This window comes from Numida meleagris, chromosome 1 (genome assembly GCF_002078875.1).
Source record: "Numida meleagris isolate 19003 breed g44 Domestic line chromosome 1, NumMel1.0, whole genome shotgun sequence".
Lineage (NCBI taxonomy): Eukaryota > Metazoa > Chordata > Aves > Galliformes > Numididae > Numida > Numida meleagris.
Genome location: NC_034409.1, coordinates 134095936 through 134123308, shown reverse-complemented (window position 1 = coordinate 134123308; position 27373 = coordinate 134095936). Strand labels below are relative to the sequence as shown.

General features: G+C 37.1%; 1 protein-coding gene and 1 long non-coding RNA gene across 3 annotated transcripts; one reads left to right on the top strand and one right to left on the bottom strand.

The window, feature by feature from the left end:
- GCC2 (GRIP and coiled-coil domain containing 2) lies at window positions 661-27373 on the bottom strand. 2 transcript variants are annotated; one of them, XM_021414233.1, is made up of 23 exons: window positions 27231-27373; window positions 24604-24666; window positions 23828-23912; window positions 22714-22781; window positions 21723-21827; window positions 18503-20992; window positions 17747-17816; window positions 16768-16868; window positions 16588-16686; window positions 15808-15927; window positions 14985-15149; window positions 14493-14597; window positions 13722-13884; window positions 13077-13177; window positions 12887-12964; window positions 12079-12216; window positions 10761-10882; window positions 9014-9190; window positions 7347-7564; window positions 6190-6384; window positions 5284-5423; window positions 4124-4325; window positions 661-3212 (listed from the first exon to the last, which is right to left on the bottom strand). In XM_021414233.1, exons 1-23 carry the CDS (start codon window positions 27234-27236, stop codon window positions 3142-3144), a joined length of 5082 nt encoding a protein of 1693 aa, XP_021269908.1. In that variant the 5' UTR covers window positions 27237-27373; the 3' UTR covers window positions 661-3141. The 2 variants fall into 2 exon arrangements, with proteins under 2 accessions (XP_021269908.1, XP_021269919.1); XM_021414244.1 differs by lacking the exon at window positions 27231-27373 and adding an exon at window positions 26636-26879.
- On the top strand, window positions 3097-7664 carry LOC110407087. The gene is made up of 2 exons (XR_002443717.1): window positions 3097-3235; window positions 7447-7664. It is a non-coding gene; the product is annotated as an uncharacterized LOC110407087 (long non-coding RNA).

The window sequence follows — 27373 nt, the reverse complement described above, 5'->3', positions numbered from 1 at the left end:
CTTTGGGAAGGAGGGGTCGGGTCATGAAAGAAGAACAACTCTGCTCTCCCACGTACCACTTCTAACACTGGCTCCCTCTGGCCATTCCTGAACCCTGCATCCAACTGGGCACACCTACACTGCAGCCTTACAGACTGTGGTCTTCCTGTCTTCCAGCGCACATTTGGCTTGCACAGACAGGGCTCCATCTCATAGAAAAAAGAATGCAGAAGGCACATCCATAACCCGTTTTTAAGCCCATGTAGGTAGTTAAAAAATGCAGCTACAGTGCACACAACGTCCTGGGAACTCAGAATTATTCCATTTTTTTGTTATTAAGTCCCTATATATACTCTGCATAGTGACAATATAGTCTCATTTTCACGTTATCCCCTTCTATCCTGAAGCAAGGGCTGAAGGCAGGCAGATAGAAGAGTAAAATTTGGTCCTAAGCTCATGAACTCTTTGGGCAGGGGTTATACTTCCTGGGAAACAAATTCCAACAAATAGGGCACTAGAAAGAAAGAAAGAAAAGAAAAATAGAACCAGAAAGCCAAGTCCGCACAATGCTCCTCCAAAAAAAGAGCAAGCTTATGTCAAGAAGCAGCAATGCTAGTTACCACTTTAAACTCCTTTTTGAAAGCAAATCACAGCCACAATGCTGTATGTTACAAACGCAAATACATGACATATAAAAACTTTACTATGCAAAATAATCCTGTGTCCAGTCCACATTCTTCTAATGCCATTTACTGCAAGTGCATATTAAACCTTGATATATTTACTTACATCAGAGTTTATCGTCACAAAAGTTAAGTTCTGGCGATCTTAGCATCAAAACACAACTTAGTAGCAGTTATTAAAGTATTTTTAACATTAAAACATTAATCTTCCATTGTAAAATATATATAGTGATGCAAGAGGTGTCCACTATGTTCATAAACAGTTTTACTAAAATCAGTAAGTGTGCAGCTCGGACCTGGAAAAGAAGTCAATAAGCAAGTGGTACTTAGTACAGCCAGCGATATGTTATTTGCATGCATTTATTCACAGTTCACAATGTTAAATAATCTACAGTTCTGAAATATGTGCATTTAAAAAAGGAACTTGTCACAGATCTCTAGAGGCAGTTGAGCAGACATTGTGCAGAAAGAACTAATTCAGGTCAGCTGCAAATTGAGTTTGAACTAAGCTTAAAAAAAAGTCTCTCACGTGCTTCTATTGTTAAAATCACAGCAGGAGAATGACTTACACACATTTTTATGTGTATCTGAAATCTCTCCCCTAGCTCTGCTCTGACGTTCTTTGGGGCGACATTAACAAAATCCAGCTGCAAACAAGAGGTAGTATTAAGCAGAGATCTGGAGCAAATCACAAACGTTGAAGATATAGTTATCGTTTCAAAAACATGTAGCCTCATGCTGCTTGTTATCTCCATCTCCAAACTACAGATGCTCTATGCTATCAGTTACCAGTTCTGTGATCTGAAAGTCCACACAGGGTGTTTTCACTGGTAGCACAAACCGTGAAGATTCCAGCTAGAGCACATAATGGAAGAAAAATAAATTGTGCTCAAGACTGCGGAATTAAAATAGCTGAAGTCTGCTGAATTTGTCAGTTTTATGCGAAAATATATACCAACAACAAAAAACGATAGTAAAAGCAGTTACTGAACAGTTTATTAACTGTGCATGCTGACTTTCTGTTTTTGAATCCAGGTAAATTTCAGCCCCAAGCGAGGTAAAGGAATGAGGATGAATCCGCAGGGCCTCAACTAAGATGGGCAGGAAAGAAAGAATACTACTTAGAATTGATATGTACACCAGGGAGTGACTCACTGTAAAACTGTAGAGAGGGCATATTAGAGGGAAAAAAAGCCCAAAAGCACTCTGTAGATGGAAGATAAGCAGGGTAAAGAAGCCACGTGTAAGCACTTCAGCAATTTACAAATAAATTAAGACAGTGAAAGGCAGCACGGCCTAGAAAGGGGAAAAAACAAAAAGGTGTTGTGTTCATAATAGAAGAAATAGTTCAGTGGCAGAGATTTATTTTCTTGAAAACAACAACAAAAAAACAACAAAACCCAGACGTTCTGCTGAAAAGCCTAGAACAGAGATTAAATCATCTGTACAAAAGATTTGTGCAAATGTAGTGTGCAAACAGAGTGACAGAAGAATATAACATCTTCGATCATCAGGACATTTAAGATGTACACCTATTGATGAAAGCTCTGTCCTTTTCTTTCAAGTATTACCCCAAGGAATCTGGTATACAACTCATGATTCCTCCTTTAGTATCTTCAACATGACATAGTGTAAGTAGAGCCTTTTCATGTAAGTACAGGCATCACTACAGTAGTATAACATTACTTCCTGGTCTTGAACACACACATGTCCGACCTCAGGTTAAAAAGCCCTATCTTAAGCCCTTTCTCCTAAAACTTCAGCTCATTTATGACCACTGATTCCTGGGGTTCTATCCCAAGACTTCCAAAGAGGCCACTAATCACCTCTACAGTACCATGCCCTAGATACGCCAAACATTCTATTTTATCTAGTTTTAGGCCCCTTTAAGTTTTGTGGACCACTGCCTTCATATTTTCTGTCCAGTAATTCCAAAAGAAAAACATAACAGAGACTAAAAATTTAGTCAAAACAGAAAATCCCTCTTCTGCTTCCAACTGACCTTACATTTTGTAAGCATCACCAGAGAGGAAATAACTCTATTTTAATTCCTTCAATGTGCATAAACCATATAGATTAGCAAGCTGACAAAAATTTGTGAGGAACTGTAAACACTTCAAAATAAAGTACTTTAAGTATTCCAGTTGCTGTATTAATTTTTTTTTAAATCAACATGAAAAGACCTGTCACAAGTTTGTCAAATTCTGTTTTAAGCAATTTACAGTTAGTTTGTCTCTTCTCATTATACGTCCGATCATCAGCTTGAACAAGAAGTTCTCTGCTGTCAGAATGTGATACAGTATAGTCTTTCAGAGCTGATGAAGTGTTCTTCCTTAGAAGAAACTAAAAAGCTTAAAGTAATACACAGAAACAAGAACCCATAGTTCAACATTGAAACACCAATGGATTGTTCTTCTGCTTTAAGATTTCTCTTTTTGCAAAGGTGGAATGTGTTTAAAGATGCAGTGCTTCCACTGTCTCATCGAAGTCCCGACCAGCTGTGGAGGTATGAAGCCCACCCAGAGGGCCGTGAGGAACTCTCTTCCTCACCTGGAGGAGGAGAAATACATTCTGTAAGTTGATAAGGTTAGACATTACACAATTTGGAACACTGATCTTGATATTTTCCTCCTCTGTCAAGTTTTCAAATGCTCTTCTTGGAAATTGACAAAGAGGTAATATTCAGTACTTAAACTTTGCAAAAGATGTGTTCATGGACTTTAATCACTAAGTGCACTTTAAAGAAGCCATTTGTATCATCTTTTTTAAGATAAATCCAGCCAGTGTTCATTAGAATGCCAAAAAAACATTGAGATGCTATAGGCTTAGTTTACATATAATTTTTCCAAATGCAAAGCTTATCATGGAATAGTTACATTGTCACTTACTCATGTGCTTTTCTTCACTAGTTTAAAAGGCTTATATATACACACACACACACTGTACTTACTCTTTATTCTTTAAGTAATTTTTAAATCAAGCATAGCTCAGATGCTAATGAAGTTACTGGAAACTAGCTTGTTATTGTTATACCTTAAAAATAATATCTTAAAAAGGATTGTTAAGGGGACAAACAAAATATCAAAAGTGTTTAAAGAGTAGCCAGAACATTATTATACATTATTATACCTCTTGGGTTAACTTCTTGTAAAGGCTTAACTATTCCTCCTTCCTTCCCTAGTTCCTATGGTTCTTAAACAAAAAGCATACTTTGCTGAAAAGGTTTTTTTTAAAGCCAACTTACTGAAACTAGTATTAGGCCTGCAGTAACACCTTGAGAGGACCATTTTAATTAACTTTTTAGTAACGAGAATCATGCCAAGAAAATCATTCATTTACAGGAACATCCATTTTAAGGTCGCTTTGACAAAAATCTTTACTGAAACATATGAACACATTACATTACAACTTCCTATCATTTTCCAAAATGTCATTTTCCAAAACGTCAGAACCCCACTTACCCTGGGCAATTGCAACCAGCTTCCCTTTCTCTTCAGGGCTAAGTTGCAACATGGTGTCTATTACGGGCAGCAGTCTCTCTCTTTCGCTTCCTGATTTTAGGAATATGAACTGCAATAGAACGTTCTTCAAATATTCTAGATTAGCCACAGACTTTTCTCTCTCCTGATTTCGTTCCAATCTTCTTATTTCACTTTTAAGAAGCTGCAGATGACATGGAAAAAATAAATGAATAAAAGACCACGCAATATTTTTTGCATCATGGAATGAACACTTGAGGAAAGGTACTTTGAAGAGCTAAAAGGCACATTATGCAGCTTGCTTCAAAAAATACAGCGTATGCATAATGAAGTATTCAAGGCCAGGCTGGATGGGGTTTTGAGCAACCTGGTCTAACAGTAGGTGACCCTGCCTATAGCAGGGAGGTTGGAACTAGATGATCTTAAAGGTTCCTTCTGTGATTCTGGACAAAAACCCAATGAAACTTGAACAGCTGATAATATCCAGAAAAAACATATATATAGATAAAAAATAGTTTATTCTCATAAAATCTGTACAGTAATTATAATGAGATACAGTGCTAAATATCCAGTTTCAATGATGAAGAGTTAAATAGAGGTTTAACAATGTTATCATGCATTAAGAAACCATTTATAAAAGAAGTGTTAGCCTGTTTTGAGAAAACGTTAACTTTAAAAACGTTTCAAGAAAAATCCTGGAGATGTGATCAAATAAAACCAAATTTTATTAGTATATATACCTCTAAACATGCATCTTTTTTTATATTAAGACAGTTAAAAGGGATTACAGGAAGAGAGATCAATGTTTCCCTTGGAATTTACTCTTTTTAGCTAACAGTAAAGGCACTTTAGCAGATATTAAACTTCCAAAGCCTGCCCTTTTTTTGTAGTAGTAGTAGTTTTTACTCCCTCTCTTCCCCTAGAAATAAGAAACTGGGAAAAAAAAATCCTCAAGTCAGTTTTGGAAGTAGTAATTACTCTTGGGAAAAAAAAATCCCCAAGTTTAAGTTTTGCATCCCCCAATTTCTAGGGACTGCAATTTTCTGTAACATTTAGTGTTAAACATTTGATCTAGACCATACAAATTTGATCTAGACCATACAAATTACAGCTGTCCCCACATTTACTGCGTGCCTGCTGACCTTTATTTGCTCCATTAGGATTGCATTGGTTGCTTCTGATTCGCGAAGTAATTCATTGAGGTGATCAGCACTCTTTGTTGTTGTGCTTAGTTTCTCAATCAGTTCATCCTTGGTGAGCTCTGTTTGCCACTGGGATGTTTCTGCAGTGAATTGAAAAAGAAAACTGAAGAAGAAGGAAAAAGCGCTTGCATCTACTTTATACTAAGTTAACATTACGACTTGATTAATGTAGCTACTAAGATTTACACAGGAAATGAAATCCATGCAAACTCAGACTGCCAACTAATAGTCATCATTTCTGCTGCTCCATGCTTGTTTTGTGATTTATTTTTGTATATACACATTTTTTAGAACTGATTTGCCAGTGTCCTCATAAGTACATCAAGATACATGGTTTTAATTTACCCCTTGCTTCCCGCTCGTAGATGGAGATTTTTCAACATTTCTCCACAGAGTATTCAGTAGACTTTTAAAAATATGATTAAATGCTACCACTTATTTTTCTACTTTTTGGGACACTGTTCTTCATGCTGCCTTTCATTTTCCTGAAAGAAGTATGAATAAGTTCCTGTTCTAATAAACCACGTTAAGTTGAACAAACACTTCACCTTTTCATTAACAAGAGTTAATCAACACCTATTTGTATCAAGTAGAAATTAGCCTCTAAGCACCAGAAGTTCTGCAACTATTCACTACCCACCCATCCTTTTCCCTTTAGAAAGGGAAAATATGAGATCTTGTTAATCTCTGTTCAAGGAAAAGACTCAGACAGAAATTCCGGACAGTGTATACTCAGGGCACTAATTAGATTTGTGTGTTGCAACTAAAACCATGAAGAACACAACATTCTCACAGATTTTGAGGGCATGACCTCAAATGCTTAGAAAAGACACATGTTCTACCTACCAGGTTTTGTTTCTGGAGAGTTCAGAAGCTGTTCCAAGGACGGTATGTAGGTGCTGGCAGAAGAGACAGACTCAGTGTCTGTAGTTTCCATACCTTCTCCCTCCTCCCTTGCTATAGCGTGCACATCTAGAACAGGAAGGTCCATGTTTCGCCGTTCTCTTAAGTTCTTCGGTACAGGATTTGAAACAGCTGGACCTGAGAGATACTTACTGATGTTTGTCATTGAAATAAAATAGATGTACGCCTATGAAGTAACTCAAGCTATCTCAAATTGGAAAGCAGTATGTAAACTACAGACTTGAAAGCCATATACAAACAAGTAATAGAAACTCTCACCTCCAGATCACCATTTCAATCACAGCCAGTTTCTAAATCTGATCTTAATTAGCAATCTTCATTTCAGGGACTATGAAACCTTAGTGCACCATCCCCTGCAGATACTGTAGCTTTGATAAGAGTGCCAAGTGTTTTTAATGCAAAACAGAATTCCCTTTTCTTTCAAACAGTCCTGTGGGTGGTGTAAATTAGTCTGTTTTAATACTTCCTGTGCTATCCTGCTGCTTCAGTACACAATCAGTAACTGCAATGCAGTTAAGTACCATATGGAAAGAGTAACTTAAACTGTTACTGTTTCTTGGCAAATACCTGACTGCATCCTAATTAGTAACTACACATTAAAAAAAGTAGCAGTTAAGCTGAGCAGAGTAAAATTTTATATTAGAGGTGGGGGCAAATAGCAAGTATACCAATAATAAACATTGTTAAACGTCTTTCAGTATATTCTCGTGTAGCTTTACCCCTCGTACTGGAGGGCAGAGATGTGTTATGCTCTCCAAAATCTGAGACGAGGTGAAGAGCACCAACTATTTACAAAGTGATTTTCCTCCCTCTATCTCCCAATGCAGAGGCTGCAGAAAACTTAACTGTGATATTGATTCTGGAGGTACAGTAATAATAAAACCTCGTTCTTTACTTGGTATCAGAGGACTGATACAGTTTACTACAAATTTTCCACAGTAACTTTCTGTTGTATTACAGAACCACATACTATAACCATGTTTTAGGTACAGTCTCAAGTACAGTGTGAAGTATACAAATTAATAATCCCCCCAAGAATGCATAACCCAAGAAAACCTGTTCTTTTGACCAAAAGTTACCTCTAGTGCTTGGTTCACTCTTGAGTTGGAAAAGCTGAGCTTCTACCCTGGACAGTTGCTGCTGAAGTGTCTCTACTGTCTTCCTGTGTTCTTCTTGCAGATTCCTGACTTGATCTCTAAAATTGTTCCGGAGAGCTTCATTCTGGGCTGTCAGCTGACTCAAAGCCTGAGCATGCTCTGTTTTCATGACCATATTCTCGGATTGTATTGTGCAGAACCTGAAAACCGCGTAAACACAAAATACAAGAAACGTACAACAAAACTCATTCTTCACATTTCAAATTTGCTTACAGATTAAATTAGTTTTCAGTTTTCATATCTCAGAATGCCTGTTTCACTTTTTTCCACTTTATCTTTTCTCAAGGCAAATCTAAGAGTGAAAAAGTTATGTTTATTGCCTATCCTATGAATGTACTGTGTTATATAAGCTTTGGACTTCTATGTCAGAAGATAAAATTCAGACTCTGAAGAAAAAAAAAGAAGGAATCAGAAACATGCTGTGATCTGAGCATTCTGCTGTGCTCTGAACATTCTTAAACTGAAAAATTGCAACACAACCATTTATATCCTCATAACATGCACGTATTTCTTTCCCTTTAACATTTTTTTTTAACCAAAGACCCATGCAGGACTCCTGAAAATATACATTTCTAAGAAAATAAGTTTAATTAACTTATTAACTTTAAACTTCAGAGCTCAGCACAAAAGAGGGTAGGACATCATACATCTTTCTTGGCAAGAAAAATGTCAGTATACCACATCAATTGTAGTGGATTTGGAGGCACTCCAGAAACAAGACAAAATTGTCAGAAGCAATTAAACAAGTGCATGTATGGAAAGACTAGGCATAGGACTTGCCCTTGTAAGTATATACATTTAAATTCAACCAGTGTAGCAAAGAGCTACTATTTCAGGCTATGAAAGAAGCCTACTGTGGTATAGGTGGTTTCCAGAGAAATGCAAAAGGACACAATTTAGATGATTCCAATGAATCATCATCATGTGGATATCAGGAAACAGCACAACAGATAAAGACAAAGAAATCAACAGTTCCTAAGACTAAACTGCAATTTCTAATGAACTTCTCATGAATTTTTTGTACCCTAAAAGGCGGCATGGAAAAGCTTTTTTGAGAGGTCAAGGGAATACCTATTCATGTCATTTGTAAGGAAATTATACAGATTTAAAAGATTCCTTTTGAAAGAAATAACAAATTGTAATTGTGGCAAGCATACACCTGAAAAAAGCACCTTCTGTAAGGAAGGTAGTTGGTGGATATTTTGATATTGAAATAGCTTATGTTTAGCTACAGTATTTTACTAACAGGAAACAGGTGCATAAAATATAGTTGAGCAGTCCAACACAAATGTAGTGCTGAGTTTAAGACATAAAAATAGTCACTAAATTCAGCAATGTTAGCTTTAAAAATTTTATATTTAACAAGTAGAAAGCTAATAGAAATCTCATATTCCCTCATCAGCTACTACTTTGTTTTCATTGCTGAAACCTCTGAAGGCTGACAAAAAGTAGCAAATAATCCTTTTGAAAGTTCCTTTAACTTTCTCTACATTTACACCCTTTCTTTGGAAAGTACTATTTGAAGCCAGCTGCACAACCAGCACTTTAGATTCACACAAAATAAACTATCTTTCATCAACAGAGCGTACTTTTCACGGAGTTCTGCCTCTTTTGCAACAGTCTCTTGCAGCATCTTATTGTGTCTTTCCAGCAGGGTGTCATGTTCAGACTGCAATGCCTGGAATTCAGCTGTATTCATCTGTAAATTATGCTGAGTATCTTGCAGCTTAACTTTTAGTTGTTCTATCACCATTTCCAACTGTTGTCTACAAGGGAAAAGAAAAAAAAGCAAGACACGTTTAGAGTTATCTTATATCCACAATGTTTTATGTAGCTGAATTTTTTTAAAAATTCTGTATTTAACTACAGCACTGTGACTAGAATAACCTCAGAATGTGACCACAGCAGAAACGATTAGGAAAGATCTAATTATATTTCAATATAGTTGCAAATGGGTTTAATCACATTATGCATGAACTGCTGGAAATGTACCTATTGGGGTAGAAGGTGTGACCACTCCTACTTTCTGCTTCAATTCACTTTGGAGAAATAAAAGAGAAGAATAGCATGTGGCATGCAGATGGGAGAAACCACTCCTTCTTGAAAGTGGTGGCGGGTTTTGTTTGTTTAGTAAATGCACATCAGTTCAGTGAGACTGGAAGTGGTAGACAGGAGTGGTTGGAAGAGACGGGCAAAAAGACTGGCAAAGGTGTAGAAAGCATCGTCAATCCAAATACGATACATTTCTGACCAACAGAATTGATATTGGTAAGTCATTCCTTTGAAAATTATTTATTACTTGTTCACTTAGGAAGCACAGCGGCCCTCATTCACAAAAACAGGAAACCAAGAAATGCAACTCTTGCAGTTTGCTTGCTTCAAAGAAGGAGATGTATTAAACAAAGAAACAAAACGACCCAAAAAAACCCAAGCCCTCTAGCAAAACACAAGTCTCCCTCTGGTGGATTTTCAGCAGCATCTTTATGTACTAAGATCTGTGTGAGAAATGACTTTCGACATCTTATGCATAAACATCCAGTCTGTCACCAAGGTCAGCTATCGACCACTTACAAAAATAGCTTAGAAATAGAAACCAATCTCTTTGCAATGAGATTCAGCCACTTACTGAAGTGAACTGGAATTTACATGGCTTACAACTATACTTAAATGATCTTCAGGGATTTTTTTGCGGAGTAATCCTTTGTCAAGAATTTCCATCTACAGTAGCTGATAAGAGAACTGTAAAAGTCTGCTGGAATTGATGACTGAATTGGCAGCCAGAGCTTTACCTGCACTAAACCACTCCTTCCTGAAAAAGATCCAAGTGAGTTCAGCTGAAAAGCACTAACTGCTGTTTACTTCTTAGTTGGAAATACTGCTTTGCTTCAATGCTTTATGTCAAAGAAAGTGTCAGGTTTACACAGGTGATGGTAGCTAATTTCTGCTCCTGAGAAACATGAGAGACTTCCTAACACTTTACTTTTCCCTCTGTCTGAAATAACAGGAAACCTGCACACAAATAAATCTGTCAGAGACAAAGCAAAGAATTACAAACTAGCATAGTACCACTGACAGCTGAGATGTGGTACAAATTAATGATCTTCTATTCAGATGGTTAAAGCCACAGTTAGAAAGTAATGTTAAAGATCAAACAGCTCTATTTTTATACACACACTTTTTTTCCCCCCTCAGATCAGATTATCAGGGACAACAAACTGCCTCCTTTCTGTTATTTTCCATACTTAAGAAAGAGCTAAGTAGTGGAACTCACTAACATTAACTGCATAACCCAAGTATCTGTATTTTTCTGTATGGATATAAAAATGTTGGCTTTACCTTTCTTGTTTGGCTCCCTCAGTTTCTGTCTGAGAAGCAGATTTATTTTTTTGTTGTTTTAAAACATTATGAACACGGACTTTGTAGCTTTCAAATTCAGATGTAACAGATGCCTGTTCAGCCTATGACACAGAAAAAAACTCTTAGTTATACTACTGACTAAATAGTATTTGCTCTAAAACAAAATGCATCTTGCACTGAAAGAAAAGTCTACTGAAGAACTAGCAGTTCCATTTCCTTCTTTTGAATGAACAATTTAAATGGCATCACGACAGACCATGCTTTTTTTGATCATAATCAAAACAATTATCAATCTAGAAACTTGAAAACAATAAGTCGTTGATATTCATCATCCCAGTCTTCAAGAAAGAAAAGAATATTTACTAATACAAGAATAACGTTCAACAGATATTTGTAAGCAAAGGGTCATGAAGGGGGAAAAACAAAACAAATATACCCAGCCTCCTCCCCGTAAAACCTGAAAATTATGCATAATTTTAAGTTAAGTCCGTCTTGCAAGGATACAAAGCAAGATATATATTAGCTTCTTGTAAGAGTATTTGGTCTGTCATCTCTTCTGAACTCAGCTGATACATGAGTTTGTTTTCTCTGGACAAATTACCTCACAACTTAATGGTTTTGTCCTTTACTGTACACCATATAGGCAACAATTATTCCCACCTGAGAAATAACCCCTTTCAAATGCTCATGGTGTATAATTTTCTGGAAAATACAGGTGTAGGTTTTCATTCTTGACTCTTAAAGAGGCTCACAGGTTCATCAGTCTTTCTTGATGACTAAAATGCTCTAATCTCTATACTGATCTACAATTATCAGTATCACTCAGGCAAACCCACTGCAGCAGTAACCACAGTTTGTCCATTTCAACTTTTTAAAATTGTGAAGTTTTTTAGGAGGCTACGTTCATGTTATTTTTCTGCAGGACTGACATCTATCATACAACACAGGAGGTAACATGGTGCACTAATCTATATAGGAACAATCGGAACTGAACACTTCTATATTCTGAACCTGCCTGTCTCTAACTGTAACTTTTCACTGCTACAAGATTTTTACCATTGGAAATATAAGACTGCAGTCCAGACATTCTACCACAAGCGCTTCAGGACAACCAGGACAGACCAGCTTGTCCTCTATACCACCATGCTAATACACTAAGTATTGAGGTATTCCCAATTCCTGACAGACAAGATGACAACAGCAAAAGATCTGCAAAATATTTTTAGAGATGCAGAAAGAATCTAGAGTGTAGTAGATTTCCTTTCTAAAGTTTAAGACATTACTTGCATCAGAGTACCTGTGCTGCTCTACATTCTTCTTGCAAAGTAGCAATTTTTTGCTGGTAAGCACTCAACGTACGCTGGTGCTGCTCTGAAGAAGTTCGTAGATGTTCCTGGACCTTATGCTTTTCTGATGTCAGTGCAGCTACTTGAATCTGGAAAAAAAAAATCAGTTGAAAATGTGGTCTCTAATATGGCAAACTTCTTCCTTCCCTTTCCAGGGGAATGTGCCACAGAGCCTATAGGATTGTACTACAGTAATTTAAATCTAATAAAAACAAAAGAAAGAGTTATAGTGCTTGTAAAAAAAAAAAGTTTAAAGAGAGAACAAAAGATAAAATTACAGTGGTGGGGTGGCAGCATGTAAGAAAAATCAACCTCTCCTCCCTCCCCTCTCTGCAATATTCAAGTCCTGCTCTGTCCAAGCAACAGTGTTTACACAGATGGAGAATGCTTAAGATTTCTGTCAATAATGTCATATACTTTTGTTTTTGAAGTCAGTGGCTTCCCTATTTAAAGAAATTATTTTTAAAACATAGGCCAGTTAAAAGCTTCAAATTGCTCAGTCCTCTCTTTTGGGGAAAAAGAGAGAAAGGAAAGGATAGAAAAGATAAGCAAAAAAGGGTAAACCTATTTAAATAACATCACGGGAATATTTGGAGAAAGCAGTAAACAGAAAAAAACCTCATCCAAGAAACAGAACTAGTAAACATTTTCATTCTTCTGCTTATATTCCATCCACTCAGGACAAACTACACCCTTATTACTTAAATAAGAAATACTAACGTTTAACTTTGATACACTAAACAAAGTGAAGTTTCTTGCCTTAAAGGCTTCCACTTGTTGCTGACTGGCTTCCAGTTCCCCTTTTAATGATGCCTGCAACATCAGATGGTCATTTTCCTGCATGACAGAAATACCTGGTTAATTGCAACTTAGTAATTCAGATACCAGCCCATTTTTTTTAAAGTTAGTTTAAAAATTAAAGTATACAGCCATCGACTTGTGGACTTACAGCTTGTTTTGAGTCGGCCAATTCTTTTTTGGTTTTCACCAGGAGTTGTTTTATCTTGGCATTTCTTTCCTCATCCTGTTGCATAGTTGACTGAAGTGACTCTAATGCAGAAAACAGCAGTTATATGCAAAGGAAACCTTCCCTCTTATCTTTTCTTAAACACAATGGAAAGTATTTAAACAAATTCTTACAGATCTTTTAAAAGCTGCCAACAGGTAGCCCACACTAAGTTTAGTATATGACTTCCATATCATAAATATGTTCTAATAAATGAAATTGTTTTGAGATTTTTTTTTCTTAAGGATAGGAAGAAATGAAGCTTTTAACTGCATGCTGGCTCGTAACGTTTTCTAAGTGTGGTATGTCAGACTGAAAATGCCTATCAATCACTTACTTTCAGAACTTAGGACTATATTAACCAGGTAAGAAGCAGTTTATCAGGCAGACTATTTGGCTCTTATTTGTTGAATATTACATCAAGTGACTCTAGACTATAAGTGAACCTTTTATTTTGTGTTCCCTAAAAACCTTACTCTCAGTCATCAGCTTGAAAAAATGTTTTTCAATTTATTTTTACTATTTTTACTTATTTATTTTTACAACGACTACTAACTATACTATACTTGTTCTTTATAATTTACTCACTTATTTCTTCCTGTAGGGTCTCTTGTTTTTGTTTCTGAATCCCCGTCTCTTGCTCAAGATCTTCTATTCTACTATCTTTATCAGTAATCTTCTGATTAAGTTCTTTTACCAGTTTTTCGTAATCAGCTATTTCCATATCCATCAGCGTACTCTTTTGAGCATCCTGCAAGTTACACACAAAGAAGTTACAGCTTAGAAATTCTTAGCAACCAAGGCAGATTTTTTCTCCTCCATCCCAAAATAAAGAATTAAAGCAAGATATATCTCATCTAACAGAAAGTTTATAACCATGTATGTCTACAAGCAACATCCATCCATCGGGTTTCCATATCCTCAGCAAATAGTCTATTTTCAAATGAGGACCAAAAGCTTAAGAACTCTGTTCCCAGTTTTAACAGTTATCAGGGGGTATCTTGCAAATATTCCTTTTTACCATCTCTGAGCCTTGCAAAAGGCAGCTTCTGAATAGTGCACCACACAAATACTCCAGACATCTGAATTCATTCCTATTTCTAGTCACAACAGGCTGCATAACCTAAGCTAAAAACAAAACCACCACCAGCAAAAAAACACCCCAAAACAATCAACCAACATATTCCTCCTCATCAGAAGTAGACATCATCTCTGAAGTAAAATGAGTAAAACTCTTGTGTTTTTGCTTTTGCATACCTTAGGTTTTAAGGTCCTCAGAACAGAAAGGGGGACACTGGATACAACCAGAGGGGACAAAATCTTTGGTGGTCTGTTAAACACATACAACAATTACCCTACCTTTTTGGCCAGCTCTAGTTCTTGCATAATTTTTTGCAGATACTTCTTTTCCTTCTGAAGTTGCATCTGAAGCTCTTCCAGTTCTCGGAGAGTACCACTATGTTCCTGAAATTTAAATGCTTTTCAATTATGCGGTCTAATTTCAAAATAGATGTCAACAGAGTAGACATATTTACATACAGGCACTCGCTCACTTAGATTGTACAAAGACAAGATTCTTCACGAAGACACTGGAAGTCAAAGAAAACCTCACAAGATTATGAACTGTTTTTCACATCCTGTCAGAATCTCCAATCTACTGTAAGTGATGGCCTTGAAAAGTTCCTTTAATGAACAGACTAAGCCTTCAAAAAAAGACCAAGTGAAGTAAAAAGAAGAAAAAGCATGGAACGTGTCTATAATAAACACAATTTATAAAACTCTTTCAGAAGTCACACCATCCAGTGACAGTAACGCTTCAACGAACTTATTAGCGCTACACAGTACTATTACCTTTATTTTCTGTTCTTTTAGAAGCTTTTCAGCTTCCAGTTCTTTTTCAGCCTTTGCCTTGACCTTTTGTAGCTCCAGTATCTGAGCTTCTAGCAGCTTAGAATTACATTGCAGTGTTTCGACACGAGCCAGTAGATCTTCATTAGCAGAATGTAGTTGATCATGCTAAAATGATCGTAGCGGGAAGATAACAACAACATAAGCTAAATTTGCATTTGACTTTGATGAATAAGATACCACCCATATTTAAAAAAACAAACGCTGATATTCATCAGATTCTCTTATAAACAGTACTCCTACTGATAACAGTATAAACCATGTCCACCTTAATTGTTTTAAATCAGATTAAGAAATAGGCTGAATTAAACACTCTAGCACAGTTTGATTATTTTGTTCAGAGTTCATGCACTCAGCTTACTGCAAGATGGCTAGAAGTACGAGAAATCTGATAAAAACAAAAGCACAAGAACAAAAAACAACCCTGTATTGCTTGGCAAGAATGATTTATCTCCCACAATAACACATGAGGTTTAAGTACTCAATTGCCCCATTTCAAGTACAGTTGTATTTACAAATAAATATATATATAATATATAATAAATAAATTAAGCCCTTTCTATTTAAAGGCAAGTCATTCTAGAGATCTCTAACTATCTCACAGCCTATATACCCATCAGATGTTGAGAAAAAATGAATTTCAAGTAACTATCCAGAATACACACAGGTTATGAGACTAAATGTATTACTAATCACATGAAAAATCTTACATTAAAATAATTGTTACTTTAATTATCAATATCTCTCACACACATACAGAACTGACCTGCTGGGATGACACCTGTAGTTGTCTTGTGAGGTCATCTATCTGACGTTCAAGACTATTTGCTCTGCCTTTTTCAGAATCCAGCTCTTCTCCTTGCTTATCATATTCCATCAGAAGATTCTTAACACAAGCACACACAGACAAACTTTAATTTTTATGATGTACATTGCTTGTCTTAAGCACATTCAAAACTCCAGATACTTATTATCTTTCTAATAATTAAATATATTAAATGTTTTAATGTAATATCAGAAATCTCAAAATGAAACTAAAGATATAGTTCCATTACAAGTTCTGAGAGAAACCATTTTGCAATTACTCTTGGTAAATCCTTTCTGACTGTCCCCAGCTACCTGCTTCTCCATCATGTGCCCAGAGAGGTACTCCGAGAGGACTTGTTCCCAGGGAATTGTGAGCTTTTATCTTTATCACTTAAAGATTTTTTTATTAACTAATTCCCAGTTTATACAGGTTTAGGAATTCATAAGAAGAGATTTGCTTCAGCAATGGTGTTTGACACATACGATGCCAGATTTAAGAGGAGGTTTAAAAATATCACCCAGTAGAAAGGAATTGTCTTGTTTTGTTCTGACACTAGCCACATAGTTCTGTTACTAGAACCTTATATTCTGGATTTGAGTACTTAACTGCACTAGCACAATTTCTTTTACCAAACACACTTGTGCAGATAAGTAATAATAAATATCCAGGCTAGGATTCAAAAACAAAATACTTTTTTCCTGTCAGTTAACTGCCTTTTGTAGATAATGCTATTCCTACCTTGTAACTTTCAGCTCCGTGAATAACATCTTTCATTGAAGCAGACAGCTGATCTTTTTCTGATCGAACCACCTCCAATTCTTCCCTCAGAGTCTGCATCTTATTACAAGGAAAACACACGTCATTAAAACAGAATCCTATATGCAGGATGTTTTTCCTATTATGAAGCAGTTAGGGTACCTCCTTTCGGCTGGTATCTAATTCTTTCTTTGCTCTCACAGCAACAGCCTTCATTTTATTTAGCTTCTCTCCTTTTTCTGCAGATTCTTTTTCTAGTCTTCCTAAAATAAGTAAATAAGAAAGTGAATAAATACATCTCCTGAGGAAATGAAATTCAATTACAACACAAATACCAGTTTGAAATAACACAAAATATAAAGCAGTAGAGATATTAAAAGGTTTCATTCAGTTAAGCCCAGCCTTTTTTCAGTATTTAAATGGGTCTTATAAAAAAGACGGAGAGTGACTTTTTACACAGGTGGTGATATAACAAAGGGGAATGGTTTTAAACTGAAAGAGGGGAAATTTGGATTAGATGTTAGGAGGAAATTGTTTACACAGAGGGCAGTGAGGCGCTGGCACAGGCTGCCCAGAGGAGCTGTGGTGCCCCATCCCTGGAGGCGCTCAAGGCCAGGTTGGATGGGGCCCTGGGCAGCCTGAGCTGGTGGGGGGCAGCCCTGCCCACGGCAGGGGTTGGGGCTGGGTGGGCTGTGAGGTCCATTCCAACCCAAACCATTCTGTGATTCTATGACATAGAAAATTATTCTAGTTGTTATCACTTTCTCATGTGTTGGAGTGGCTGCAGTGAGGCAACAGCATACTTAGCAAAATGCTCTTTTTCTCTCAGCAGCCTTAGGGATTTTTACTGACAATTATTTTTTCCATGGTTTAAAAAGATGACATCTAATATACTGCTTATACCTAACTGTACTCAGAAAGAAGAGAAAATATAAGAAATGTTAATGTTAAAAATTTTAGTTCTGCTATCATTTTGAACATCTAATAGGATGAATACTGAATGAAATGTCATTGTTATCCTACTTCCCCACCTTCCTAGGCTCTTAGGAAACATAGTATGACTATGCAGAGAAAGAAAATCTTCGAGTTTAACAATCCAAATAACTTGCGTTTACATAAAAGACAATAGTAAGATAGATACCAATTTTTTCCTGAAGTTCTGCTACTGAAGATTGTTCATCATGTTTCTCAGTCAATGTCTCCATTACAGTCTGTATTATAAAAAGAGATACAAGTAGTATTATAAAAAATTTGTGATATGTTTTCAACAAGCCACTAGCAGTTCCAGCTACAAGCTGGACTATGTCTACATTCTTATTACCAAGAAAGTCTTTATGTGCAATTTTGCATTAGCTTGGTCACTGAAAAACATAGTTATGTTAAATGGAAAACACTCCAGTCTTTCAACAGCTACTTTCCATCCTAACAAGGGACAAAAAAAATGGAAGACCATTAACTCTGACCAGCTGTCAGTTTTACAAAACCATGAATATTCCAAGACCTGAAATTAGGAGTAGCTAACTTAGGTAGATCAAGCAGTTTTGTTTGAGATGGAGCCATAGGAAGTTAGAGGTGAAAGATTATTAGCTCAGTTAGTCCACCTAGTTAAATGATCACTTTGAGTGGTACCAATAGAAAAAGAAGTACAAGCAACTTTAGTCATAACTAAAAGAAATCATAAGATTTTTTTGCCTTTTTTTTTTTTTTTTTTAATTTTACTGTAGGTAGGGAGGGGAATCTGAGGTGTTAAAAATCTCAGAAACGTGCTTTCTAAAAAGGAAACTCCCTTTGAGGCCAAGGAAAAAAAATAAACAAAGAGAGAATGAAAGTATTTTTTGAACCTTAATTCTGAAGACTTTAGAGGTTTAGTCTGTATACTTCAATAACAAAATATAACCTTTAGAGAACTCAGTTCGTCTTTCACATTTCTAAGTTCAGTTTCCTTTTGTTCCAGAATGAAATTTAAGTCTTCTTGAGCTTTGGATCCTTTTTGCTGTTCCTGTATTTGGCTTTCGCAAAAAGCAAGTTTTTCAGACATCTCTTCAATCTTAGCTAAAAGATCTTGATTTTCAGTTGTCGTTTTTTCACCAGCGCTCTTCAGCTCCTGGATATCATGTTGAAGGGCTTCTTTTTCAGACAACGCTTCTTCCAACTCTTCTTTCAAAAGATCTTTTTCTCTTTCAAAATCCTGAATCAGGGACCTATGTTCTGTATACTGAGTCGCATTTTCTTCCTCTAGTCTCTCAACTTCCCTCCGCAAATGAAGAACTTTTTCCTCATTCTCTAGAGCAATGCACTGCTCTTCTTTCATTTTTATCAAGTGTTCATTTGCAATTTGTAGCAAATTGAGAAAATCACACTCCTCATTAGAGTCTGAAATGCTGGACCCCACTTGCTCAAGTATGTGGTACAGCTGAGTTCTTACAAGGGATTTGTGTGCTTGTTCACTTTCAAGTAATGATGATATGTGGTCTTTTTCTGCAGTCATCATTTCTAGTTTCTTTTCTAAGTTTTCAGACTGCTCTTTCAATACTAGCCAACCATCTTTTTCATATGTCATCTTCTCCAGCTCTTTACTCAATTCATCTTTTTCCTGAACAATTTTCTTATTTTCCTCACGAAGAGCAGATGCTTCAGATGAAAGGTTCTCTCTTTCACGCACCAGGGAGTCAAGCTGTTTTTCCAATTGCGCTAGCATTTCAGTGTTTTCATTCTTACCAGTTAAAGCATCGTTGAGTCTCTCTGTTAATTCCTCCAGCTTTTTCTTCAGGTCACTATTATACTGGTTAACAACATCTACTTCTTGCTGAAGTTCCTGAACTTTTCCTTGTGCATGCTTGCACCTTTCCTGAAGGGCTTCTCTCTCTTCACCTGAGCATTTTACTTCATCTAAAATATCCTTGTTTTGATTGGCAAGAGCAATTACCTTTTCTTCCAGTTCCTTTATAGAAGCCTCTTTTTGGTGAATGCAGCTTGTTACTGTGTCATTTTCCTCCTGAAGACTAACAATTTTACGTTTAAGTTCTTCTATCTCTAGCTGATTAGAAGACAATTTTTGTGTTTCTGCCTGGAGACGATTCACAGTTTCAAGAAGAACATCCTTCTCATTGAAAGCAGCCCGGAGTTTCTGTTGCAGTTCACTGACATCGGAAGCTTGCTGTTGTTTCATTGATTCAAACTGCTGGCTGATCTTTCCAGCAGATTCTCCTAACTCAGTCTGTATTGTTTCCAGAGTTTCTCTCAGGCTGTCGTAACTGAGCACTGCATCTTCTTTCTCCTGAGTTAGCTTTTCAAGTTGTTCTTTAAGTTCCTGCATTTCAAAAACTAATGCCATTTTTTCTTTTTCAGAACTAGATAATAATGTTTTATTTAGCTCAGAAATTTCTCTTTCGTGTTGCTCCCTCAAATTCTGAGTTTCTAGTTTATGCTCTTCTGCTGTGGTTTCCCAGTGCTGTCTTGCTGCTTGAAGCTCCAATTTTAGTTTTTCAATCACACAACAGTAGTCTTCTTTAATAAGCTGCAGTTCATTTATCTTAAAATCCAAGTCTTCCCTCTCATGAAAATACTCATCTTTTATGCGATGGATTTCCTCCTCCAGTTTTAGTTTAACATTACTCATGTAAGTTAGTTCATCCTTTAAAATACTATGTTGAGACTGGAGATCACTTAAGCTACATTCCAGGTGTCTAATCTTTTCTTCCATTTTTGCTTCCACACCAGGTTCTTCTTGCATATCTACAACATCTACCTTGTCCTCTATATTTTTGTTTAAGACTTTTTTTTGCTGCTCAAAGTCATGCTCACACTGGTCAGTATGACCACATGCTTCGTCTTTCACATTTTTCTCTTTTATTACGTCTGCCTCTGCCAAATTCTGCTGTAACTGATTTATCTGATTTTGCTTTTCTTCATTTTCTTTAGAAGATATTTCAAGGTGATGCATCAGTTCTGACACCTCTTCCTGATGGGCAATTTTTAATTGTTTAAGCTCCTCACTCAGACTACTGATTTCATTGTGGTAACACTGAGAGTTGCTTTTAATAGTTTCTTGCAGAGTTGCAATTTCTTTGTTTTTGTCATCATTCACAGTTTCCAACTGCTTGTTCAAGCACAAGACTTGTTCCTCGTAAGTAGATTTAATTTTTTGGACATAATCTTCTAATCTTTTAACTTCTTCTTGATTATCACTATGACATTCAATCTGTTCCACCAGCTCCATTTGTTTCTTCACTTGTTCCTCTAATTCTATTTTCAGCTTTGTTAAGTCCTCATTGTATTTGGATTGTGCATTTACTAATTCATTCTTCAGAGCTTTTATTTCTTCCAGAGAGTCAGCATTTGATTGCTCCAGTTGCTTCTGCAATTCTTCTGTCTTAGCCACTGCAGCCTAAACAAACATACAAGTTATTAAATACCGATAACTTAGCAGATGTTACTATAAACAATTTATTTGGAAGTTATAAACTAGAAGATTTAGGAATCCTTAGTTTTAAAACTTGCTACAGTTTTTAAATAGCCAGCTATTTTACAGCAACTCAATTCACAAGACTCTGCAGAGAGTACATGGTAGCCTGCTGGTAAAAAAAAAAATAAATCTCATGAAATAGTCATAAATTTCAGCTTTAGCAACTACTGTGATCATGTATTAAAGACAAAACCACTTTTATCACATCAAACTCAAGTAGCTAGAATATAAAACTATTCATCAATTCTGTGTGACCGACTCCTCACTTTTTTACTGATGTGATTTACATGACTTAGCTCACAGGCTGCTTTCAAAGCGTATCTGAATGTAAAACCTCATCTTTCCCACAGAAAGACAAAGTTGATTAAATGGAGGCATTGCATATCTAGGCTGCTAATACACAGACTGAATTCTTTTTGAACAGCTGTGGATCTAAACAAAACATATGGAAGTTTTACCTTTACTGTCAGTCCAATGAAAACCATACCTTAAAGGCTGGAGACAAGATTTGCTTTACATATGAAGCCTTTTGATCTTTTAAGGTGTAACAGAATACATATGAGTAAAGAAAAATTAAAATAAAAGTGAAACACATAAAACTACAAAATAAACATTCTGGAATATTTTAGTAATGTTCTATTTGTTTCAGTACCTCTGCTTCTTGTTTTCTTTGAAGATTTTCTTTTTTCAGAGCTACACACTGTTGCTGACTTTCAGCTTTTTCCAGAAGTACAACATCCAGTCTTTCTGTGAGAGCCTAATTTTAAGAGAGAAGCATTACTGGAAAAAGTAAAAAAAAAAAAAAAAAAAAAAGAGTTCCCTCAACAGTGGAAACTTGGATGGTTCTTGCAAAGCAGTAAGAATGTGCACACTGGTCACGTCTGTTTGTTTTGTTAATTACGTAGACTACACTGATCTTAAAAGTTACTTTCAGCCCAAATACAACAAATACAGAACAGGTATACTAGTACAATGATACTGAGTAATAAGTTTTTTGTTTTTTTTTCAAAATCTTGGTTCTGATCAGCTAATTTCGTTTTACTACTACATAGGAAGAGGAGGAGAAAAGTTTGCCTCCTGTAGAAATCTCCATCCAAATCATTAAAATAACATTTTCTAGTAGATAAAATCGTTCTCATTGCCAATTTTCACTTTGATGTGCTGTCCATAACCCTTACTTTCAGATAGTAGCCCTTGCCACTAAAAAAAATTTCAGTTATTTTCCTATAAGTATTTCTGATGTGTGACCTTTAATTCTATGTTTTTGATCTTATCAAATTACTATCTCAAAAGTTTTCTAAATTGCTAAAATCTTTCCAGAACAGTCATTCAGAAAGAAGCAAAAACTTGCCTAACCTGTTACAGATGGACAAAGTCATGCAGAGTAAACTGTATTAACACACACGGGTTTTTTTTTGTCAAAGAACTATTTTCAGAAAAAGTGAAGTAGGGATGTAGGGTAAGAAGGAAAAAAATGAGTGTAGGAAAAAAGAGGTTTTAAGTAGTGTCTTGAATTCCCACAAATAGATCACATTGGATTTGAGTAAGTTTTACAACTGTTCGGAATATATCACAAATTATTTCTGTGTATTTATTACAGCTAATGTTAAACAATATGTTAGAAACCCATCATGGATTCTTACCTGAATAATATCATCAGCTCCTCCAGTAGCTGGTTTAGACCTGAGTTCTTCAATTTCTCTCTCTAGTTCTTAAAAACAGTTGTAAAGAAATTTCACAGTAAGCATGAATCGATGCTTCATCACAGTATCAATCTACCAGTAAATCCAAAACCTAACACCATTCCTATTCAAATCAGAGTTGTCTTATTTCAACAATTCTCATTTGTTGTTGAGGGATACAAAGAGCTAAAGGAAATAGAGTAAGCATTCAGTGCTGCTTCTCTGGTGCTGACTTTCTAAAGAAAGAAAGCTTCCTTGTTTGGGTGGAGAGACAACAAATAGAAAAGTTTTGGACAATTGTTTTACCTTCTATTTCACAACCAATTTAAGCCAGAGAAAAGATACCCATATTATTTCTTTCCTAGTTCTCTGAAAATAGGCAACAGATAGAAGAACAAGGTCTTATGAATAACCTCAGTGAAGAACAGCCTAGTAGAGCCCATCCTATCCTTATTGTTTTGTTGGGCAGCTACCAGCAGTTAGCATGACTGTAACACCAAACAAGGGGATGCGACACCAGTCCACTAAAGAAGAGAGCAAAGAGGTGGGGAACAGCATATGTGAGCACAGACACATATAGGATGCTTTTAGCTTTTAACACAAAATTTCATTTTATCCATTTCAGGATTTCTTGTCCCAAGAAGCAAATGATCTAAGACCAAGAGAAGCTAGCATTTTCAAAGAAGCCACTGCATCCCTCAGCAGGAGTGAGCAAAACCTAATAGAAATGCGCTATCCTCCTATCTGTTACCTTAAAAGGTTACCCCTGCAACAGTCTTGGATAACAGACAAGGGCAAACTCCACTTCAACACAATCTACACTGTTCCATAACACCACAGTGTCATAGTGAATTAAATTAATATTTGAAAAAAAAGCAGTGTATCTTTTTCTTCCCTACCTCACTCTAGGGTCTTTAGACCTTATCCTCCCACAAAAACATAGAAATCATAGAAAAGAAAAATAGAGTATTAATGTAGAATTTAAATCTACCTAGCAAAAATGTGCAGTACAATAAGGAAAGGTGAGATAGTACCAAGCATTAAGATGGAAGTTATTCCCTCTCCATTAAGGTACCTGTGCATCTTGACTTCACTTTCTGTATAAGCATCATTTGCTTTTTTGCAAACTTGATGAGGTCTTCTTTGGGCAATGTGTCCAGCTGTAAAAAATACATATTACAGAAACCAAATTCCTCTAACCCAGAGGTAAACAGAAAACAGGTCATTTTAGCATCTGACTTCCAATAAGTGAAATTTTCGGACAGGAACACGTTCTAGCACACTCTAGGACAGCAACAGGCCAAGGTATTGCAGTTATGTTATCCGGTTCTATCATTTCAAGTGCAACAACAAGAACTACTCTTTATTCTGTGCTTTTCTGAAATCTTTCTAGAGCACACAACTGGGAAGCATCACTTAGAAAAAAAAAAAAAAGAACTCACTTGGGAAGAGTTCCACTTCAGTACACAGGATAAGGTGTTGGGAGTAATATAATTTGAACAATGTTTTAACTATAGTACACCGATCTAATGTCATCATTGTTTAATTTATGCCCGGAACATGGAAAGAGGCCTGTGTACATTATGAAATATACTACTACCAGAGCTAGATGCTACTAAATGATTTGTCAGTTATTATGGCATGAAGTAAATATACCAGTAACAGAATTTTTGTTACACGCTTTCCAAAATCTCTTAGCCTAGTGTTAGTATATCAATTTCTGAAGAAGTCTGGAAGCCTGAAAACTGCTTAAGAATACCTGTACACCCTCCTATTAATCACAGCTAGCATGATAAACCATAACCTTCTCTACCACTGCTATCCAAACAAATCAATCTGAGGTCCGATTACCTTTGATTTGCCTGATCCTGGTGTGGCAGGGGATGCCACCATCTCTTGTCCTCCATCTTGTACCTACAACAGAATAACGATAGTATGTAAAGATAATATGTGAGAACGGAACTTTTTTTTACATAGACTACCAAAGGAACTACCTAACTGAAAGTCTGCAAACATGGAGAATAATTACATATAGCGGGAGCTCAAGAAAACTATGGTATTTGTAGGATCAGTCAGATGGAAAATGGAGAAAAATCAGATAGAGATCAATTTTGAATTAATCCAATAAAACAGCAGAATTTAAAACTCCTGATTTCTAGATCAGTATTATCTTATGATTCCGTTATATAGTTAACATCCACAACTTTTACACTACTGAAAAGTCTTTTTTGTTTGTTTTTTACAAGCAGTCACAGTACTGTGTTTCATCATTGTTATTAAAAAAAAAAAATAAATGCACAAACAAATAAAGCTTGTAGCATATTAGCAGTTAAAACAAACGTTGGGAACTTCTGAACAAAACACATCCCTTAATCATATTACTGTTTTTTAACACATTGGTGATCACTAAAATTTTAGGCCTGACAATATGTTTGAAAAGGCTCTAAATTCTGTGCTCTCTATTCCTAACATTTGCATGTATAACACTTTTTACCATAAAGTTACACAGATTTAATCTGTGATACTCTATGTTATTTTAGACTAGGCTTACAAAATATGCTTATCAATACTTGGGAATGTAAAAAAACATTCATAAATAAGATGGAGAAAAGGGAAATTGAACAGATACTTCCAATACATTAAGGACAGCATTTCAGGTTTTTTTAAGCTTTACCCTGTGTTTTCTTTCATGCTAGGGAGTGAGTACAGGTCTACATATATGTGTATATACACACACACACTCCCTCACTTTTAATTTTGTTATGCTGTTTATTCCAAGAAATAAAACTCATAACACAAACTTGGGCAAACAAACGGGATTTAAATGTTACTTTAATGGATAATTGTTGACTAACAATTTGGAGAGAGGAGCTGAGAGACGTAACAGGAAAGACTCTATCTAGAAACACCAGTTCAAGTACAGACCAAAGACAAAAACAGTTACAGTTAACTCTCTGGATCATGTGAGCTAGGGCCTTTTTGAAAAGATAAAAGGAAACTTGTTAGAAAATAGTGTGCCTGTCCAACATAAATACAGCATTTATGAAAGAAAGCTATAAATAAGTTTGTAGTTCAAATTTTCTTGGCACACAGACCTTTGTAAACATTTACAATCGTAACATTTCAGCACTGTTACTAGTTAAATGCTGCCACTACAAGCAGTTTACTTACACAGTAGGATTAGGTATAACACATTGGATGTGATACCACTTAAGAAAAATGGTAGCACATCTCTCTATACTGCAGTAAGGTCAGGATCTACATTACTTTTACGCATGTACAGAGGTGGCAATGTATCATGTAGTTAGATGCATCTAGTTTTGCTGTTCTGGAAACAGATACTACAAGCAACTCATGTACAGAGCTTCATTTGTCTGAATTGTAGGAAAAATGATGGTTACTAGAAAACCCTAAACTTTTGATATATTAAGCGTGCCCAAGCTGTGAGCCAACACAGAGTACACTTATCATAGGATCACAGAATGGCCTGGGTTGAAAAGGACCTCAAAGATCATTTAGTTTCAACCCCCCTGCTGCGTGTGCTTCCAAGGACAACACTGAATCCTGCAAGAATTCTCAAGTTCCTGTTCTGTCATTCTGACACCAGGCTACGCTTCCACACTTGGCTGATCGTGCACACATATATTTAAGGCCTTCCTCGCCTACGCTAAGGTGTCTCCAAGCCACAGTTTTGCATGCCCTCTGTATTTTAATTGCTATCTACCCCTTACTTCTGCAATAACTAAGCATACTCCTCCACTGCTGGCCAGGCCTTGTACTAAACTGTGCCAAGATCTGGCATCAGAGGCCAGCCACACGGGATTACTCCAAAACACGTTCGGAGTGGTGACCACCTCAGCAGAGGCACAGACAGAGCACGTACAGCTCAGTAACCCCCGGCAGAGTTCATTTCACGTGCGGCGTCTGAGCTCTTTGACTCTGCCTTTGCGTTCATCTCGGTGGTTACAGAAGCCACACGAGATACACGCGCAGGAGCTGGACTCGATGATCCTTACGGGTCCCTTCCAACTCGGGATATTCTGATCCGATACACCTCGCTCGCCCCGGCAGGCATTCCGCAGCTGACGCACAGTTAACGCGTGGGGTCACCTCAGTAAAACAGGAACGCTTGTTCACCCGGGGGTATTTTTAAAGAGCGACGCGCAAGCACCCACACCACCCCGCGCTCGTCACCTGAGCGCGCTTCCCGTCAGCCGGCCCCGCCTGGCCTCCCGCAGCCCCGCAGACAGCACGACACCCCCGCTTCCAGCGAGAAGCGCCGGGCACCCCCAGGCGCCCGCAGCGCCCGCAGCACCCGCAGCCCCCGGCAGCCCCTTCCCGCCCCCTCACGAAAGAGCTGCACCCCCGCCCCGGCCCCGCGGGAGCTGAGGGCTGTGCGCCCACAAACGCGGCCCGAGACCACGCGCCTGCGCGAGGGTCGGGTAACGGCCCCCCGGCGACGGCCGCCCGCCCGTTACCTCCATGGCGGAGCCGGCTCGCTGCTGGCGCGCAGGGACTCGACGCCGCTGACAGCGCCGCTACCTCCGCGCCCCCACTTCCGTCTTCGTCATCCCCGCACGCTGTTGACGCAGCGCGCCCCCCTGCGGCGGGCAGCTGGAGA